Raw genomic sequence first — 18,329 nt, 5'->3', positions numbered from 1 at the left:
TTGCAACTATCATGAAAAGAGATACATAAATAAATTTACTTTCAGAGTATATTCAATAAATCAGCAACTCGGCTCAGCTATACTTTTATGGGTAGTATTACAAACTAGTCATGCAATTCACTACAGGTTGAAAACAATAAAGGGATAATAAAGCATTATTTAGGAATAGATCTTACCTATTTGATTTCTGCCTGAAGAATAAAATGCATTGACTACAGCAGGTCCGCTTATCCACCTATGGAAAACATGACGAGATGTTATAAATGACACTGCATTGTCTGATTCAATCTACTCAACACAATAAAAGGATTGTTACTATTCCCAGATGAATGTTCACTTTCTGCTTGAAATATGATCAACAAATTAAAATTAGCTCGCCGGGTGAGAAAGCTCATTTGAAAGTATTTCTACTTGAAAAATCAGAATATATCCAGGTCTGCAATCTGTTATTTCATTTGCATGAAATGTATCTCTTCAGAAATTGCAATGGATTAAAGTTATATTGAAATGAATTTAACTTTATGTTCCCGATACCAGGTAACTATGGCCAACAATTTTGGAGCAGTTGACAATACATGAAGAGATAATATGCCTCTGATTATTGCTGTTTAAAGTTATTTTTTAAAAAGAGACATTCCAGCTAACTGAGCAAAGGTTTATTTTTGTATGATGACTGTAAAATGAAATCCAGGTGGTTCTTAAATAGATTTGTCTATCTGTGTATAGCATGACTTAGACTCTGAAGAGAATCTACAGCCCTTATAAAATACAACATCTCAATTCAGAAGACTCTAGTTTAGTTGATGAAGGGGGTGGGTGACTGGATAAAGAAGGTGAAGGAAATAGCTAATGAATATATATGCATACCCCATGGACACGGACAATAATTTGGTAAAGGCCTATGAAAGGGGAGTTGGGGGAGAGTGGAGGTGGGCAAAGGGAGGGAGGAAGGAGGCACTCCTGTGCTAATGTCAACATTAAAAATTAAAAAAAAGACTGAATTAGAAAATGGAAAAAATAGCTCTCAGACAGTAATTCAAGGATAATGTTAAGCTAAAGGATAGATACCAATGTCCCCTTGTCTTTCTATACATATGTTACAAAGACTACATATCAAGAATCATAATCAAGTACTTTTGTGCACCTGGAGTATTAATCCCATCTTAATAGACTAATTAGTTAAATATATATGCCTAATAATAGACTAGTATACATCCTTATGCACTAATTGAAAAATGGACACTGATTAACTTCAGATTAATCTCTTAAATATCAGCACACATGCAAACACTTAAAACAACTTCATTGCAGTTATTCCACTTTCTGGGCAACAATTAGTGTAGCAATTATTATCCTACTCATGCAAGGAGCTTACAGTAATTAGTACAATGAGGTTAAATCAGAACTGTTTCCAGACCCTGCTTTGTGAGGTGAGCAGTACAAAGTCAGCTGCCCAAGTCAGCATTTTAGCTACAATTTCTGTAACTATGGTGGGAGGTCAGATGTGAGTCCCATTTTGGTCTCTTAAAAATAACTGTGGGAGGGCCAGATATAACAAGTATCTGATAAATTCTAATTAAGTATGGGTTTTATCTCCAATAACATGACTAAGATATTTATATGAAGGATTTGGGATTTTTAAAAATCCAGATAATATTTCTGTGAATTTTTCCTTAGGAAGAAAATAAGTTTGAAGATGGAGAGTGTGGGAGGAAGGATGGTTGATCAATGTGTTCCTTCTTTAGTTTGACGGTATTATTTTAAACAGAGAAAAAAATTTTCAAACAGGATGCTGTCTGTGACTGACATATCAGTCTTCCCTAATTTAATTGCAGCTGAGTCATCAATACTTTAATTTCTTGAAGGTTGATGATTACAGTCATATAATCTTATTTATTTTAATTAAACTCTTCTTGCTTCCCACATGATCTGTGGTGACTCACCACAAAAACATGTATTTGTAAACACAGGGAGGCCAGACTAAAACCAAGAGATCAGAAACTATATAACACAAGTAGATTTTGTTTGTGTGACCAAAAATTATTATGAAAGAAAATATTTATATGAATAAAAATCATGATCAGGAAAAGTGATGGATTAGGTCTATCATATATATCTATATATATATGTCACACAGTTATCATGACTTAGGTTCAAATATGATTCTAAGTTGTGTGAAAAATGTGCTTTCCTGTGGTGACTTTAGAACAGTATCTCTGACGTGTCCTCAACACTTTGATAGCAACTATGTCAATAGGTTTTATGCAAAAACAGCTTATATTTTACTCTGTTATAAAAGTTAACATGTTTCCAGGTCTCAGATGTTTTACGGTTCAGTTACTCAATTATACACTTCCGATGTAATGATAGTGTACTCTGCATGGGCTTTTATGGGTAATCGCAAGTAATACGCAAATTATTTGGTTCTGGATTCAGGCACAATGCTAATCTTGAAATACAAAAGGTGCCAACCCAAACTTTTAAAAAAAATAATTACATTACAGAGGAAAGGAACTAGACATATGAAACTAATATTTTAGACAGCGACAGATCTCAAAAGTAGGACATAGATGAACGAAGTTTATATTACCCATGTCATGTTTATTGCTTTTGTAAAAATAAATGTCATACCTTTTGTTTGGTGCTTTCCTGCTCTTCTGCTACATTACTGTGAAAGGCTTAAGATTGCATTTTGATTAATGTTTGTAACTTTCCAGCAGGGAGGTTTTTGCATATTAAAATGTCCACTGTGAATTATACCTTCAAGAAAATAGGTTGCTTTTTATGAGCACAGAATGCTCAAATAAAATCAGAATTATGGTGGTTAGGTTCAGAGAGCACTAGTGTTTGGCATTTGCCTTTCCTTCCTTGAGATCTTTCTCAGTGTGCCCTCCAATCACCTCTGGGCTGATTTACCCAGATTCATTTGCCCAGGACGTACTGTCCCTGGGTATGACCAGAACTGGAAGTACTCTGATTCAATCACTACATCTTAAATGAATGAAGATAACAGCTACAGACTCAATGTCTAAGATTTGTGGTCAAGAAGCTAAATTAACAGTGAAAGGATTAAGAAGCACAAGTTGGTAGTTACAAAATAGTCATGAGGATGTCAAGTACAGCATAGGGAATAACTGTTGTAATAACTACGTATGGTGCCAGGTGGGTACTGGAAATATCGGGGGAATCTATAAAGTGTATGATTGCCTAACCACCATGCTATACATAATAATACTGAATGCAAACTGTAATTAAAAAATAAAATTTAGCCTGGCTGGTGTGACTTGGTGGTTTGATTCCCTGTCAGGGCACATGCCTGCATTGCACTCGATCCCCGGTGGTGGGCATGCAGGAGGCAGCCAATACATGATGATTCTCTCTCATTGATGTTTCTATCTCTCTATCCTTCTCCCTTCCTCTCTCTCTAAAAATCAATAAAAGCATTTAAAATAAAATTTTTCTAAAAGTAGAAAAACACAGTGCTAAAACAATTTTTTTTTTCAAATTAAGTGGTGATGTACCAAAACTAGACATTCTTTTGATTTGGATGTAGCCTCCAAGTTTTGGGAGACACTTCCATTCATGAAAGACAGACAAATTCGCCCCTGAAGAACAGTACAGAAAAGAGGAAAGGTGCAGCAGACGAGAAAACCAGATGGTGGTGATTCTTGCCCTAAAATAATGGATAGAGCAGGCTACCTGACGGTACCTTCAAAGTTGCAGGTCAGACACCAGCAGCCTCTTGGGCAGGTATCAAGCCCGAGACAGGAGTCAAATATCACCCTGTTCTTTGGTTTCTCTTCCTGCCTCCTGGGGCTGGGTGTGTAGGAGCAAAGATGTGTGTGGTGTGGTACAAAGCACAGCGTGAGAAAACAAGAAGTAAGACAATTTTACTTTTAACTTCTGAGCCATAGTTTTGTCCGGTAAACTTGTTCTTTGGGGCTTTCAATGATGGAACAAAGAAGAGCCACTATTTGCAGCGCGGCCCTCCAAGCTGAGCTAACGATGGGGATGGGACATATAACTGAAAGACTCAAGAGGGGGACCAGGTGTTTCTCTTCCAGCTCTCATTACCCTGAAGAATCTAAGTGGTGATAAAATGTAAGTACACAAACATCATTTTTACTGCAGGGAAGAAAAGCAGAAGTTGACAGCCTGGTCCTATAGCTTTTCAGATATAATAAACCCACCGGATTGTGAAAGCACCTGGAATAAAACTTCTCTTTCACCCACTCATGTGTGACTTTAAAACTTAAAGCAACCAAATGGTTAATGAATGTCCCTTTCCCTGAAGTGTTCGATTTCTCAGCATCTCGTAACTCCTGTGAACTCATCAATACAATGCAGTGGTTTTCTCTGTCTTACTCACGTACTCCTGGAAAGGAGAATTCTCATTTGTAATTGCAATGACCACTATAATTCTTTACATTTATCAATATTATCTCATCAAGTCTTCAGAGGTTTCCATGTACCTTCATTTAGCTTCAAAGCACCCATATAAGATAAATGACATGTCCAATTTTCACATGTAGAAACTAAGGCACAGTTTGGTTATCAAATTCTTTGTCCTAATACTTACAAACTAAAAGAAACGTAAACTAAGGAGAAAAAGGACCCTGTCATCTTCCAATCTAATCCCCCTCTCTAAGTTTTTTATCTACATAATACACAGAGCCTAGCAAAGGCAATAGAGTGAAGGGAAAATGGGTTGTAGCCTTTGGTTTTTCAATTGGTCCCCAAAGAACAGGTCTGAAAGCCACATTCTACCTAGCAACTGCTGTTAAGTGGAACAAATTTTCTCGGAGACATGTAGCCAAGCATTCCTGAGAATTGTGGAGGAAAGTAAGATGTTAAATAGGATGAGATGGGAAGAAGTATATAAACATCCAAGGACTTCAAAGTACCCAACTAAACAGAATTCTTCAAAGAGGAAGGAGTTAGATCTCTTTATTTTATTTTGGAGTTAGACCTCTTACTTGCTCTATCTCTATCTTAAACTTCCAGGGCAGTGGCACTTCAATAAAGACTGATTGTGAAAATAAATAAATAAATAAAAATAAATAAATAAATAAAACACAAAATTTCATTAAAATGATGAATGCCAATTTCTTGCCAACCTCTAAAATGAAAGCACTTATTTTTAAATTGCTTCTGTAGGGGAGGAAAAATATTCCCTCTACCTTTCTAGGCACTTTTGGCTAATCTAATAATTAATATAAGGCAGATTGATATAAAAAGACAAATTTAATTATGTATGTAGAAGAGCCTCACATAGACATAAGAAGCCCAAAGAGTCAGGACAACCCCAGATGAGCAGAAGGGCTTAGGGGTCTAGGGCTTCAAAGGGAAGGAAGTCAGTTCACAGGAAGATGGGAAGAGCAAATGTTTGGTAAACAAATGTTTGCCATGCCACCCAGAGACAGTCTCTGCTGAGCTCCCCACACCTAACTCACAGGCTTTGTAGTTGTCTCTAGTATTAGCTTTCATCAAAGTTTTTTTAAGGCAGTTAAGGGGGAGATGAAAAGCTTTATCCGAGAGACTTTGGGGCCTTGTCTTCAGCTCAAAATAATCAACACATTCATGGGGGGGCGAGGGTGGGGAGCTTGTTCTGACCCCCTTCACTTCACAGGGCTCCCTCTTATCTTAATAAGTTTTAGGATGCTGGCTTCTACATCACCCTGAAGCCCCACCTTGACCAGACAATAACAGCTACTATTTAATGAGCATCAATGTTATATGGAGGGCATATTACACAACACAGAACACAATGACCCTACAAGGCAAGAGTAAATATTATCCTAGTTTTTAAAGGAATCATTGAGGCTTAGTGGTACTATGTAGGTTGTCTAAATTCGTACAGCTAGTAAGTATCAAAGCAGAAATTTTAACTCAGGCCTGCCGACTCCCTCCACCCCTCAGCCCCCACCATCCCCACCACCACAGCTCCCTGACTCCATAACACAAATTCTTCCCACTATTCTATAAGGTGCAATTTTTTACCCAAAGGCAAAAGCACCGTAGGACCAAAGAGCCTCATTAAACTGTTTATTGTTGTTGCATAAGAGTTGTTAACATAACTGAAGTATTCTGCATGAATCATCTTACTGTCTGAGTGGTGAGAGCCAGAGCTCCTATTCAGACATTAAAGTGGGAGAATACACTTCTCTTTCAACAAAAGGCAATAAAAATCACTCTTGATTTTCTTCCTAGAAGTCATCAGTTGGTTGTGTGTGGTTCTAAGTTTCACAACAAGCACAATCGTTTTAGTCTTTAATAAGTTTATATGTATGTACATGCACATATGTGTGCACCCCGATGTGTGTGATATGCCAAATATAGAGAAATTCCAGATTTGGGAGTTATGGGTCAATGCATCATTTCTGTCAGAATTTTCTTTTGGTGACTTTTTCTCCTGATTTAGAATAATCTTGGGATCTTTTATAAAAGAATTGAAACCTATTATATCTCATATAAGACTTAGTAATAATACAGCAGCATTTTAAGTTTATTGTCTATCTAGCTCATTAGCTGGTAACCCCATGAAGGCAGGGAGGTTTCAGGCTTTGTTCATTTTTTAAATTGGGTTAAGAACACCAACATGAGATCTATCCTCTTAGCATATTTAACTGTACAACACATTATTGTTGACTGTAGGTACAATGTGTACAAAAGATTTCTAGAACTTATTCATCTTGCTTAACTGAAACTTTATGCCTGATGATTAATAACATCCCAAGACCAGCCCCTTGGTACCATTCTTTGATTTTATGAACTTGACTATCTTAGATACTTCAAATAAGTGGAATCATACAGTATGTTTTTTCTATCTGGCTTATTTCACTTAGCATAATGTCCTCAGGCTCATCCATGTCATTGCATATGATACAATTTTCTTCTTTGTAAAGGCTGATTAGTATGCATATACCACATTTTATCTATCCATTAAATGTTGATGGAAACAGGTTACTTCCACATCTTAGCTATTGTGAATGGTGCTGCAATAAAAGTCGGAATGTAGTATCTCTTTGAGATTCTGATTTCAAGTCTTTTGGATATGTGCCCAGGAGTGAGATTTCTGAGTTATACAGTAGTTCTGTCTCTATTTTTTTTTTTAGGAATTTTCATACTGTTTTCCATGGTGGTTGTTCTGTTTTACATTCCCATAAATGGTATAAGGGTTCTAATTTCTCCATATCCTGGCCAAATCTCTCTTTCTCTCTTTTTCTCTTTCCCTTTCTCTCTCTCTCTCAATTTCTGTCCCTTGACAATACCATCTTGCCAGAGTGATGCAATATTTCATTATGGTTCTGACTGCATTTCCCTGACGACGAGTGATGCTGAGCATCTTTTCATGTACCTGGCGGCCATTTGTGTGTCTTCTTTGGAGAAATGCCTGTTCAAGTCCTTAGTCCATTTTTAAATTGGGTCATTAGGAATTTTTTTGTTTGTTTGTTTTGTTTTTTGTTACAGAGTTGTAGAAACTTCTTATATATTTGGGAGATTAACCACTTATTGTTGGGGAGCACACAAGACTTGGCTGGAAAGTTTGTAAGGAGGACATTCTGATAAAAGGGAAGTGTGTGGACGGCTGCCTGCCCTGTTTATCAGAATTCCAACTTAGGGGAGTGTCAAAGGCAGTGCCCCTAATTATTCCTTGACCTTTCCAAACAAGTCTGTGCATGTGTAGACCCCCCGGTGTTTACTGGAATCCTTATGCTTAATCCCTGGATGTCCTTACCTTGAGGACAATGTAAACACATGTGTCCTCCCAAGATTACTCACCCTACTGATTGCATCTAAAGATAAAAATTCCAATAAAAGCTTAACGAGGCAGGCAATCGAGGCTGCTCTGGCCACTAGAGCCAGAAGCCCCTTAGCCCTCTCTTTCACAGTCAAATTGTGTCCGGGTAATCTATTCATCCGTCGTTCAGGGGCTGCTGGTCAGCCCCGACAATTTATCACATATATGATTTGCAAATATTTTCTCCCATTCCATCAGTTGCCTTTTTATCCTGGTGACCATTTCCTTTGCTGTGCAGAAGCTTTTTAGTTTGATGTAGTCCTCTTGGTTTATTTCATGTTTTGTTCTTAATTGTATTTCTAGGGGTTAGAACAGGTTGGAAGCATGATAAGTGCTCAATACAGATTTGGGCCTAAGCATTTTGATGGAACCTCCAGGCCCCAAGAAAAATGACCCTTTTCATCCTGGGACCATGGGAGGGGAAGGCACAGGCTGTGGTGAGGCGGTGCTGCTCTGTGAGCTGCAGGGAATGATGGCAGCTGGAAGGAAGCCTTGTGCCATCTGGATACCACCCTCTCAAGAGGGCACACTGGCATGAAAGTTCCAGAATTCTTTTGCAAAGTTCTCCCAGTTTAACACTTCAGCCTTTCAACTATTTATCTTCCCTCCCTACTTCTCCTTCCCCATCCAAAAACAAAATAAAACCCTCATTTGGTGCTAATTAAAAAGACAGATATTTTTAGTGATAAACTGTGTTTTGTTTATAATCCCTAAACACACTGGAAAAGTGCAAAGTCGGTTGGTTTAATGGAAGTATAAAAGATAACAACTTAAATTTTTGTATCAATTATAATGTGTGCAGAACATGAGCATACCATGGCAGATACTATCATGGGGAGTTAGAGTGATTCGTCCAAGTTTAGTCTAACTACCTGTTATCCTATCCTTATCACTGAGTAGTACTTTTTTTTTTTTTAATCCTCACTCACAGAGTTTTTCCATTGATTTTTTAGAGAGAGTGTGAGGGTGGGAAAGACAGAAAGAAACATCGATGTGAGAAAACCACATCGATTGGTTGCCTCCTGCACAAGCCCTGACCAGGGCCTGGGCTGGGGAGGAGCCTGTAACTGAGGTACGTGCCCTTGACCATAATCGAACCTGGGACCCTTTGGTCCACAGACCGATGCTCTATCCACTAAACCAAACCAGCTAGGGCAGTGGTCGGCAAATTGTGGCTCAGCAAACTGCTGCTCGCGAGCCACATGCGGCTCTTTGGTCCCTTGAGTGTGGCTCTTCCACAAAATACCGACTTCTGCGCATGGGCCACAAAGTTTCAATCGCACTGTATGTGCGTACCTGCACGTGGTATTTTGTGGATGAGCCATACTCAAGGGGCCAAAGAGCTGCATGCGGCTCGCGAGCCGCGGTTTGCCAACCACGGGACTAGGGCATCACTGAGTAGTACTTGATGAGCCAAATTCTTTTCATAAATCTTCCCCATAAATCTATACTCATGGAGATTCATTTGTGCCCCAAGTCTCCAATCTGCATATCCACCTGGATAGGTCCTATTAATGCCCCAGCGCCGTGCCATCACATTGACCCGTGTAAGCCCTGCACAACTGTTTTTCTTTTAATAATCAAGTTCACAGGCACTGGACTTACTTAGAAAGAAAGTGATTCTAGAAACATCAGTGAAGGGGAAATCAGAAGGGATATTTTAGAAAGAGGTGAGGTACTTCCCTAGCTTTCCAGAGTAGGTTCGCCAGGCCGGTCACGGCTCAATTCCTGGTCAGGGCACATGCCTGGGGTTGTAGACATGCAGGAGGCAGCTGATCAATGATTCTCTCCCATCATTTATGTTTCTATCTCTCACTCTCCCTTCCTCTCTGAAATCAATAAAAAAATATATATTTTTAAAAAAGAATATGCTCTTCTCTTCTTGGCTCACTTGATACGGAGACGCCAAGGAAGAAAACATCCTCTCCTCTCAAAGTTTTGCAGTCAGGGCTATGGAACTGTAGTGCTTGAGGGAGCCTTCGGGATCTCCTGCAGTCTGAACCAACCTGTTCCTCTTACAAATAAGGAAACCGCATGGCTTTTGAAAGGCCACAGGTAATAACAGGCAGAACTGGGACACAAGAGTGTTACTCACTCAAGCAGTGGCTAAACTAGAGTGTCACTGCACAGGGAGCCAACCTCCCTGCCATTTTTGCTGGTGTTGGCCTTTCAGAAAGAGCCCATGGAGCCCTCGATGCTGGTCTGTCTGCCACAGGAGTACCACTTATTTCAGGGGCTTCCCACCATCCAATCAGAAAAACAGCAGGCGTGAAGCAACGAAGGGGAAGGCAGAACGGAACTGAGCATTTCTGTTTCATTTTGCTTGTGGTGGGTCCTCTATCCACCGCAATATTGAGTTAAATGCTGACATGTTTCCAGGGAATGTTTTACTAATAAGTAAAGATTTCATTGTGGTTTTAAACAAGTGCTGCCCTAGCACTTTGTTTCCTTGAAATCCCGCCTTTCCTCCGATTTAGGTGTTTATCCTCTAGAACAGCGGTTCGCAACCTGTGGCGATCAAACGACCCTTTCACAGGGGTCGCCTAAGACCATCCTGCATATCAGATATTTACATTACGATTCATAACAGTAGCAATATTGCAGTTATGAAGTAGCAACGAAAATAATTTTATGGTTGGGGGTCACCACAACATGAGGAACTGTATTTAAAGGGCCAGAAGGTTGAGAACCACTGCTCTAGAGCGAAGAGTGCAGTGCCTCACACACATTGTAGCTGCTCAATAAAACGTTTATGCTACCGATGTCAGTGTTTTTATTTTCATGTACCACAGCAGGAAAGGTTCAGCAATGAAATAAGTCTTTGCAGTTTGTAAAAAGTAACTCCACAGCTCAATCGTCATGACTTACAAACACTGGCACTACCTGTCCCAATCATATTATAGAATGTTTTGGCCTGAGAAACTAATAAAATGGCATCAGACCTAAAAACAAGAGTAGAAATTCTTTTTCTTTTTTGTTCTGCTATATCTTTTTCTCATTAGAAGTTTGTGTTTGCTCTATGGACTGCAAGAAAATAATCATGTTACTGGCGCTACATCATGTTAGACATAGTCATGCTCTGCATAACGTTTCGGTCAATGCCACCATATATACGATGGTGGTCCCATAAGATTCTTGTAGAGCTGAACAATTCCTATTACCTAGAGACATCGTAGCCTGGTAACGTCATACCACAGCACATGACTCACATGTTTGTGGTGATGCTGGTACAAGCAAACCTATTGTGCTGCCCGTTGTATAAAAATATAGCACATACAACCATGTCTAGTACATAACACTTGAAAATGGTAATGGACGAATATGTTACTGGTTTACATATTTACTGTCCTACACTTTTATTATTTTAGAGTGCAGTCTTTCTACTCAGGAAAAATAAAAGTTTGAGTAAAAGTATGCTGTGTCAGACAGGCAGTAGCCCTCATACCTTTCATGTTTATTGTGCCTCTTGATTACATCATTTCCTCTTGTGCTTGATTTAATCTCATGATGTTTTGTACAGTAACATGCTGTACTTAAAAAGAACCAGTATAGTAAGTACTCACTTAATCTCACCCATAGCTTCTTGGAATTGATGTGAAATGACGCATAATGAAACCAATTTTACTATAGGTTAATTGATACAAAGAAGAGTTAAAAGTTCCTATTTAAGCCCTAGCTGGCTTGGCTCAGTGGATAGAGTGTTAGCCTGCGGACTGAAGAGTCCCAGGTTTGATTCCAGCCAAGGGCACATGCCTGGGTTGTGGGCTCGATCCCCAGTGGGGTCGTGCAGGAGGCAGCCCATCAGTGATTCTCATCATTGACATTTCTATCTCTCATTCTCCCTTCCTCTCTGAAATCAATAAAGAAATATAGTTCCTATTTAAACATTTAATCAACATTATAATGAAATAACATTGAATAAATGACATTATTCAAGAACCTACTGTACCTGGGTCCCCACCCACAGGCAAGTACATCAAAAATCTAGGGAGGCAGGGTTGGGTAATCGGTACTATTTCTAATGCTCCCCAGATGACTCTCATGTGCAGTTAAGAATTTTGAACCCTTGTAGTCAGTATGCAGGCATTAGATAGGGAAGGGAGACCAGCTGGCCAGGCCTGGCAGAGAAGACCTAAGAAGTCATATGCACTTGTGGTTGACTAGCAGAAGCTCATGGAGAACATCCACAAAGTACTACTGAGTGATGCATGCTACTCACCAAACATTCATTAAAATATTATATACAAGTTTGACTTTTGACTACCTATCATAAAGAGAAGAGAACTTAAAGAAAATCAATCCATATGATGAAAGGGAATGAAAAGAGCAAACTATATTACAAAGTGACTCTGGAACTGGGTCTAAATCAACTTCAAAAGAAAATATCAGTGATATTTCAACAACTATTTTTTAAAATGATAAATAAATCTTCTTGTGTCACATGGTGCAAGTGATAGTAGCTATTTTCAGAAAGAGTATTTGACAATAATTTACACGGTGCTAACATTTACTGAATGTAAGTATATATATTTTAAAGAAATGAAAATATTCAGACTTGCCAGAAACCTCTCAGATTGTAACCCACACAGTATTCTTTTTGATGACTTTGTGTGGGTTTCTAGAGAAACAACTTGATAATCTATTATAACACCAACTGTATGGTATGTAACCATTTTCCTTCCTCTTTGCCAGCTGGGATGCCAAACATTCTCTGACATTTGCAGCCCCGATTTTAGCCCCAGATACGACAACGTTTTGTTCCAGTACAAACCCAGGGGTCAGCAAAAGAAACCAGTCTCTCTTTCAGAATACCTGAAGAGTTCAAAATGTTGTGTAAGAATTGAAATGTATTAGCATTTCCATTTAGGACTGTTGTCTAGCCCTCCTGGTGGTACAGTTTATTTATTAGATCATGTCTTTCCTACTGTCGGGGTCAGGGAAGGCCACCCCAAAATATCGCACAATAGCATATTGATAATTTTGAATTAAAGTTACTTGACAAGCAGTCAATGCAAGAAGGGCAAATGGACCCTCCCTTCTCTCCTTGAATGCAGGAACTAAATCTCCCCTATGAAAAGTCTTCTTGCTACAGTAGACTGAGACACCCTTATCCTTAGAGCTAAGGAATTCAGGGCTACATGGCTTATTATTTCTTTATTAATTCATTAATTCTGTATAAACAAAACTTGTTATTTCTTTACTAATTTACTATTGAAGCCCAAACTTTGGTTAGATTCTTCACTAAGGAATACACAAACCTAAGTTTCTTTGTCCTGTCAAATGTATTGTTTCTTTGTCTAAAAGGCATAAAAAGCTGGCTGGTTCATAATTTCTGAGAGTATCCTTTATAACCTCCCACATGCACATATTAAATTACTTTTCCTTTGTTAATCTGGTCTTATGTCATTTTTATTATTAATTCAGAGTTAAGAACTCAAGAGGGGCAAAGTGGGAATTTCTCCCCCTCCTCAACACTACTTTCTACTGTTATGATGCAATCTACACTAATAAAAGAGAAAAATGGTAATTGGCGTACGATGCTACCCTTTTCATTGGCTAATCAGGGCTATATGCAAATTAACTGCCAACTAAGATTGGCAGTTAACTGCCAACAAGATGGTGGTTAATTTGCATATGTAGGCACAATGCAGGGAGGCGAAAGGGAAAGCAGGAAGAAGCCACCTGCCACTGACAGTGATCGGAAACCCAGGGGGGAGCTAAGAGCTGGGGGGCAGGGCAAAGGCGGCCCTGGGGCCGCCTTTGCCCTGCCCCCCAGCCATGATCGGAGAATCAGGTGCCTTTTCCGCCCTGGCCAGTGATAGCAGGAAGTAGGGGTGGAGCCAGCGATGGGAGCTGGGCACGGTCGAAGCTGGCAGTCTTGGGAGCTAGGGGTCCCTTGCCTGGGCCTAAAGGGAAGCCCACGATCGCAGGGCCGCTGCAGCTGCGGGTCCCCGCTGCCCGGGCCGGATGCCTAGGCCAGAGGCGTTAGGCCTGGGCAGGGGCGGAGCCTGCAACCGCGGGGGGCTGGGGGTCCCCTGCCCAGGCCTGACACCTCTGCCGGAGGCCTCAGGCCTGGTCAAAGGGCCGATCCGGTGATTGGTGATCGGAGGGTGATGAGGGTCAACTCCTCTGGCCGAGGCATCAGGCCTGGGTGGGGGGCAGAGCCGGGGATTGGGGGGATATGATGGTCCCCTTTCCCAGGCCTGAAGCCTGGGTCAGAGGCATCAGGCTTGGGCGGGGGGTGGAGCAAGCAATCTGAGGGAGATGGAAGTCCCCTGCCCAGGCATGATTCCTGGGCCAGAGGCCTCAGGCCTGGGCGGGGGTCAGAGCCAGTGATCGGGGGGAGATGGGGGGTCCCCTGTCCAAGCCTGACACCTCTGGCAGAGGCGTCAGGCCTGGTGGGCAAGGGGCCGATCAGGCGATCAGAGGGTGATGGGGGTCTACGCCTCTGGCTGAGGCATCAGGCCTGGGCAAGGGGCAGAGCCAGTGATGGGGGGAAATGAGGGTCCCAGAGGCGTCAGGCCTGGGCAAGGGGCCGATCCTGTGATTGGAGGGTGATGGGGGTCAATGCCTGAGGGCTCCCAGTATGTGAGAGGGGGCAGGCTGGGCTGAGGGACACTCCCCCCCACACACACACCCAGTGCACGAATTTCGTGCACCAGGCCCCTAGTGTAATATAAGCAAAGTTTACCTTTGATTCTCCCAGTACCCACTGACACCTAGATTTAGCCAGTGTTCTAAAATATTAGTTTAGTTTAATAATATGAATACATGAAAGAATAAATGCATACATGAACCAAGAACCTCACTGGTATGTTATTTTGTTCGTTACCACACAAATCAAGTTAGTATGTCTATTTTTCACTTGTTTGTCATTCATTCATTAATTCAGCTTTAACTGAAAATCTATGTATTCTGTACTGTGCTGAATGGTCAAAAGGAATGGCCCCTATTCTCTAACAGCTAAGAACCTAGTGAGATACCAACAGAAGCAATTCTAGAAAGTGCACAACCATGTAGGTTGATAAATATGTTGGACACATCCATTTAATTGATAAGTAAATGCTAAACCAATAGTTAATATGAAGGACCAATCCCACTAATAAACAGAGATTAAGAGCATTTGAAAGCTATGAGTGAGAGGGATTTCTGGTATCTCATATTTGGCTACCTCTAGGATGAGAGAAGTGTTACATGGAGCAATCCAGGAAGGGGATGGACTTGGGGAATGACTCACTGACAGGAAACAGGTGGGGCTGTGGGTAGAAGAAAATTCTGAGTACACTAAGTAAGGCCTCAGAGAAGGCTTGAAGGAGCCATAGGCTGCTTAGATTAAGGTGTTCTGGAAAACCCTGTCCACAAGCAAAGTAGAGGGACAGGCAATAAAATGAAGAGAAACCAAAGAAATTAGGTAATCTGAGGATGTACCTTAATAAAAAATGTTTTAATTTGGTTAAATCCTGACCCGTCTTTAGTATAATCTTCTTAGATGTTCTTAGAAGTACTTCATAGGAGAAGATTGTACTTTTTAACACTATCCCAAGTCAGACTCTTTCTCTTCATACAACAAAAAGGAGGGAAAAAGACCCCCTTCTGAATAAATATGTTAAAAACTGGAATATACATACTCATCCTTGTCCACCTTCTCTCGAAGCTTCTTCAGTTGTTTATGTTGGCCGTACTTCACATTTTGCATTATGTTCTCAAAGTATTCATCTTCCTTGTACTTGTACTATATTATATAAAAGATTTTGGTGAAAATACTAAAACCAGTATCTTCAAAACTTTTGCTAAAAATATAGAGGACATTTTCTTAAATTCTAACTGTTAATAAAGTTAACAAAGAGAATTAAAACTTACCAAAGAAGGATTTAGTTCCAATTAGTCTAGTTCTATATTATAGGCCACTGTTGCTGTGGCTGAATCACCACTTCAGTGTAATTAATCACATGAAACCAAGTGTCAGGCAAGCCTTACCATATTGATATTAATCCTTATATACCAGATGTGATAACAGCATATTCTTGTTAGTACCTACGATGGGTCAGGCAGCATTCTAAGAATATTTTAATAATCTTATAAAGATGGGCTATTATCACCACTTAAAAGTTGAGAAGCCCAGAGCCCAGTCTGGCTGGCGTAGCTCAGTGGTTGGGCATCAACCCATGAACCAGGAGGACGGGGTTCGACTCCCAGTCAGGGCACATGCTTGGGTTGCAGGCTTGATCCCCATTAGGGGGTGTATAGGAGGCAGCCAATCAATGATTCTCTCTCATCATTGATGTGTCTATCTCTCCCTCTGAGATATATTTTAAAGTTAAGGAAACTGAGATACAGGAGATACAGACAAGTTCACTTGTGGAGCTAGGATTTGAACCTACACAGTCAGCTTTGAGTCTACAGTCTTAGCCACTAGGATCCTGCTATAAGGGTCCCCAGGACTCCCATGCTACAGCCAGCTAATTTAAAAGAAACAGTCAAGCTTTTCTGCAAATGGAAAAGGACGAGAGAATACTGTGGCGTGCAAATCCCACATCGGACTAGTAATCAATGGATTATATATCACTGTCATCTCTGATTTACGCAAGGATTACCTTGTCATCACCAGGGTTTCAGGTAGTTGTGGTGACCACAGATTAGTAAAAAGAACCTCAGCTAAGTCTGAAATAAGTACTGCAGTGACTTTAATCAATTCTCTTCTCTTACCACTGTTACATTACCAAAAGAGAATACAATCTCTGGTTCTCAGGCATTATTTTGTTTGCTTTTTAAATAGAGAATGCATGATCTAGCTTATCCAGTGGAAGGAAAATGAAAAAGTGGGTGGGAACCTGAAGATTTGACTTTTCAGGCCTGTAAGACGAGATAAGGAGCCTGAGTGCTGCCAGCTGTTCCAGCACTTTGATGTCCACCTTTGATACTCTTTTTTTTTAAAAAAAAATATATTTTATTGATTTCCCACAGAGAGAAGGGAGAGAGACAGAGAGTCAGAAACATCAATGAGAGAGAAACATCGATCAGCTGCCTCCCGCACATCCCCCACTGGGGAAGTGCCCGCAACCCAGGTACATACATGCCCTTGACCGGAATCGAACCTGGGACCCCTAAGTCCGCAGGCCCACGCTCTATCCACTGAGCCAAACCGGTTTCGGCCTTTGATACTCTTTAAGTTTGAGATTTTTTTTTTTTCAATCCTCACTGGAGGATATTTTTCCATTGATTTTCTGAGAGAATGGAAGAGAGAGGAAAAGACAGAAATATCAATGTAAGAGAAACACATTGATTGGTTGCCTCCTGCACGAGGCCTGACTAGTACCCAGGCCTGTGAGGAACCTGCAACCAAGATACGTGTCCTTGACTGGAATTGAACGTGGGACCCTTCAGTCTGCAGGCTGATGCTCTATCCACTGAGCCAAAGCAGCTAGGGCTACCCTTGATACTAAAGGACGCCGGATTTTTCTTACTTCTTAAAATGGAATACATGGAAGCCAAAATAACAGATGAAACAATGAAACAAAAGGCTAAAACTGAAACAAACACAGCTCTGTCTTCAGTGCTAAAGACTTTTATAATAAAACCTATGGGCCCAGCCGGCGTGGCTCAGTGGTTGAGCATCAACCTATGAACCCGGAGATCACTTCGATTCCAGGGTCAGGGCACACGCCTGGGTTTCCAGCTTGATCCCCAGCAGGAGGCAGTCGATCAATGAATCTCTCTCATCATTGATGTTTCTAGCTCTCTCTCCCTCTCCCTTCCTCTCTGAAATCAATAAAAGTATATTTAAAAAAAATAATAAAACCTATAGTTTTAGGCTACTTCACATAATTTTTGGCACCCGATAGCTAAAAATAACATTGCCACCAGCCTCAGGTGTTATTAGCCCAGAGTCTTAATAGAGACTTACCTCCTCATATTCTTTATTCAGTTTGTTGTCATCTGAGAGAATGTCATCAGGATAGCCAATTCTTTCTTTAATTGCCAAGGCCTATGAGAATTGTAATATTGAATGTGAGGATGATTACATAACTTTCAAATGCGAACACTGTCATTTGCCCATGAATATCAACTGAATAACTTGATCCATACTGTTTACAAAGAGAGTATCAGACAACACTTAAGAAAAAATATTTGACGTGGCTTCATCCTGGGGCTCAAAAGAAACAAAAAGTTGGTCTGAAATTTAGCTTCTAATGCTCTGTCCTCACAGACTGCAGCTTTCCCAAGAAAACCAAAATGAAAGCTGACAAGTCGGCCAATTTATAGGGCGAGTAATACTTAGAGCTTCCATTCTAGCAGCTTATAATTGTCTTTCCACATTACCGATTTGGCTGAGAAAACAGATATAGGCTCATATGTTCATGCTAATATTCTTCCTGAATATTGTTTCTTGGAGTTTTTATGTTCTACCTCAGTCTCCAAGGCGGTGTGCCTATCTTCTCAAAGTTAAATTAATGACATTAATTAAACAAGTAGCAAACAAGAGTTTTCCTTGTTATACAAGCTCACGTTTACCTCTTGCTTATGCCAT

The 18,329-nt window shown here is 40.5% G+C and overlaps 1 protein-coding gene across 4 annotated transcripts in view; it reads right to left on the bottom strand.

The window, feature by feature from the left end:
• The window catches only part of MME (membrane metalloendopeptidase), a 96,297-nt gene that overhangs the window by 20,383 nt on the left and 57,585 nt on the right, over positions 1-18,329 (bottom strand). For all 4 annotated transcript variants that reach the window (XM_059686857.1, XM_059686859.1, XM_059686860.1 and 1 more), the window contains exons 15-17: positions 17,706-17,786; positions 15,430-15,533; positions 177-235 (exon numbers count right to left, since the gene is read on the bottom strand). In XM_059686857.1, coding sequence (XP_059542840.1) covers positions 177-235; positions 15,430-15,533; positions 17,706-17,786 — 244 coding nt within the window. The remainder of the gene's footprint in view (positions 1-176; positions 236-15,429; positions 15,534-17,705; positions 17,787-18,329) is intronic.

The sequence above is a fragment of the Myotis daubentonii genome, chromosome 3, assembly GCF_963259705.1.
Source record: "Myotis daubentonii chromosome 3, mMyoDau2.1, whole genome shotgun sequence".
Lineage (NCBI taxonomy): Eukaryota > Metazoa > Chordata > Mammalia > Chiroptera > Vespertilionidae > Myotis > Myotis daubentonii.
The sequence above is the reverse complement of the archived record's forward strand: the minus strand, read 5'-3'. Positions and strand labels throughout refer to the sequence as shown.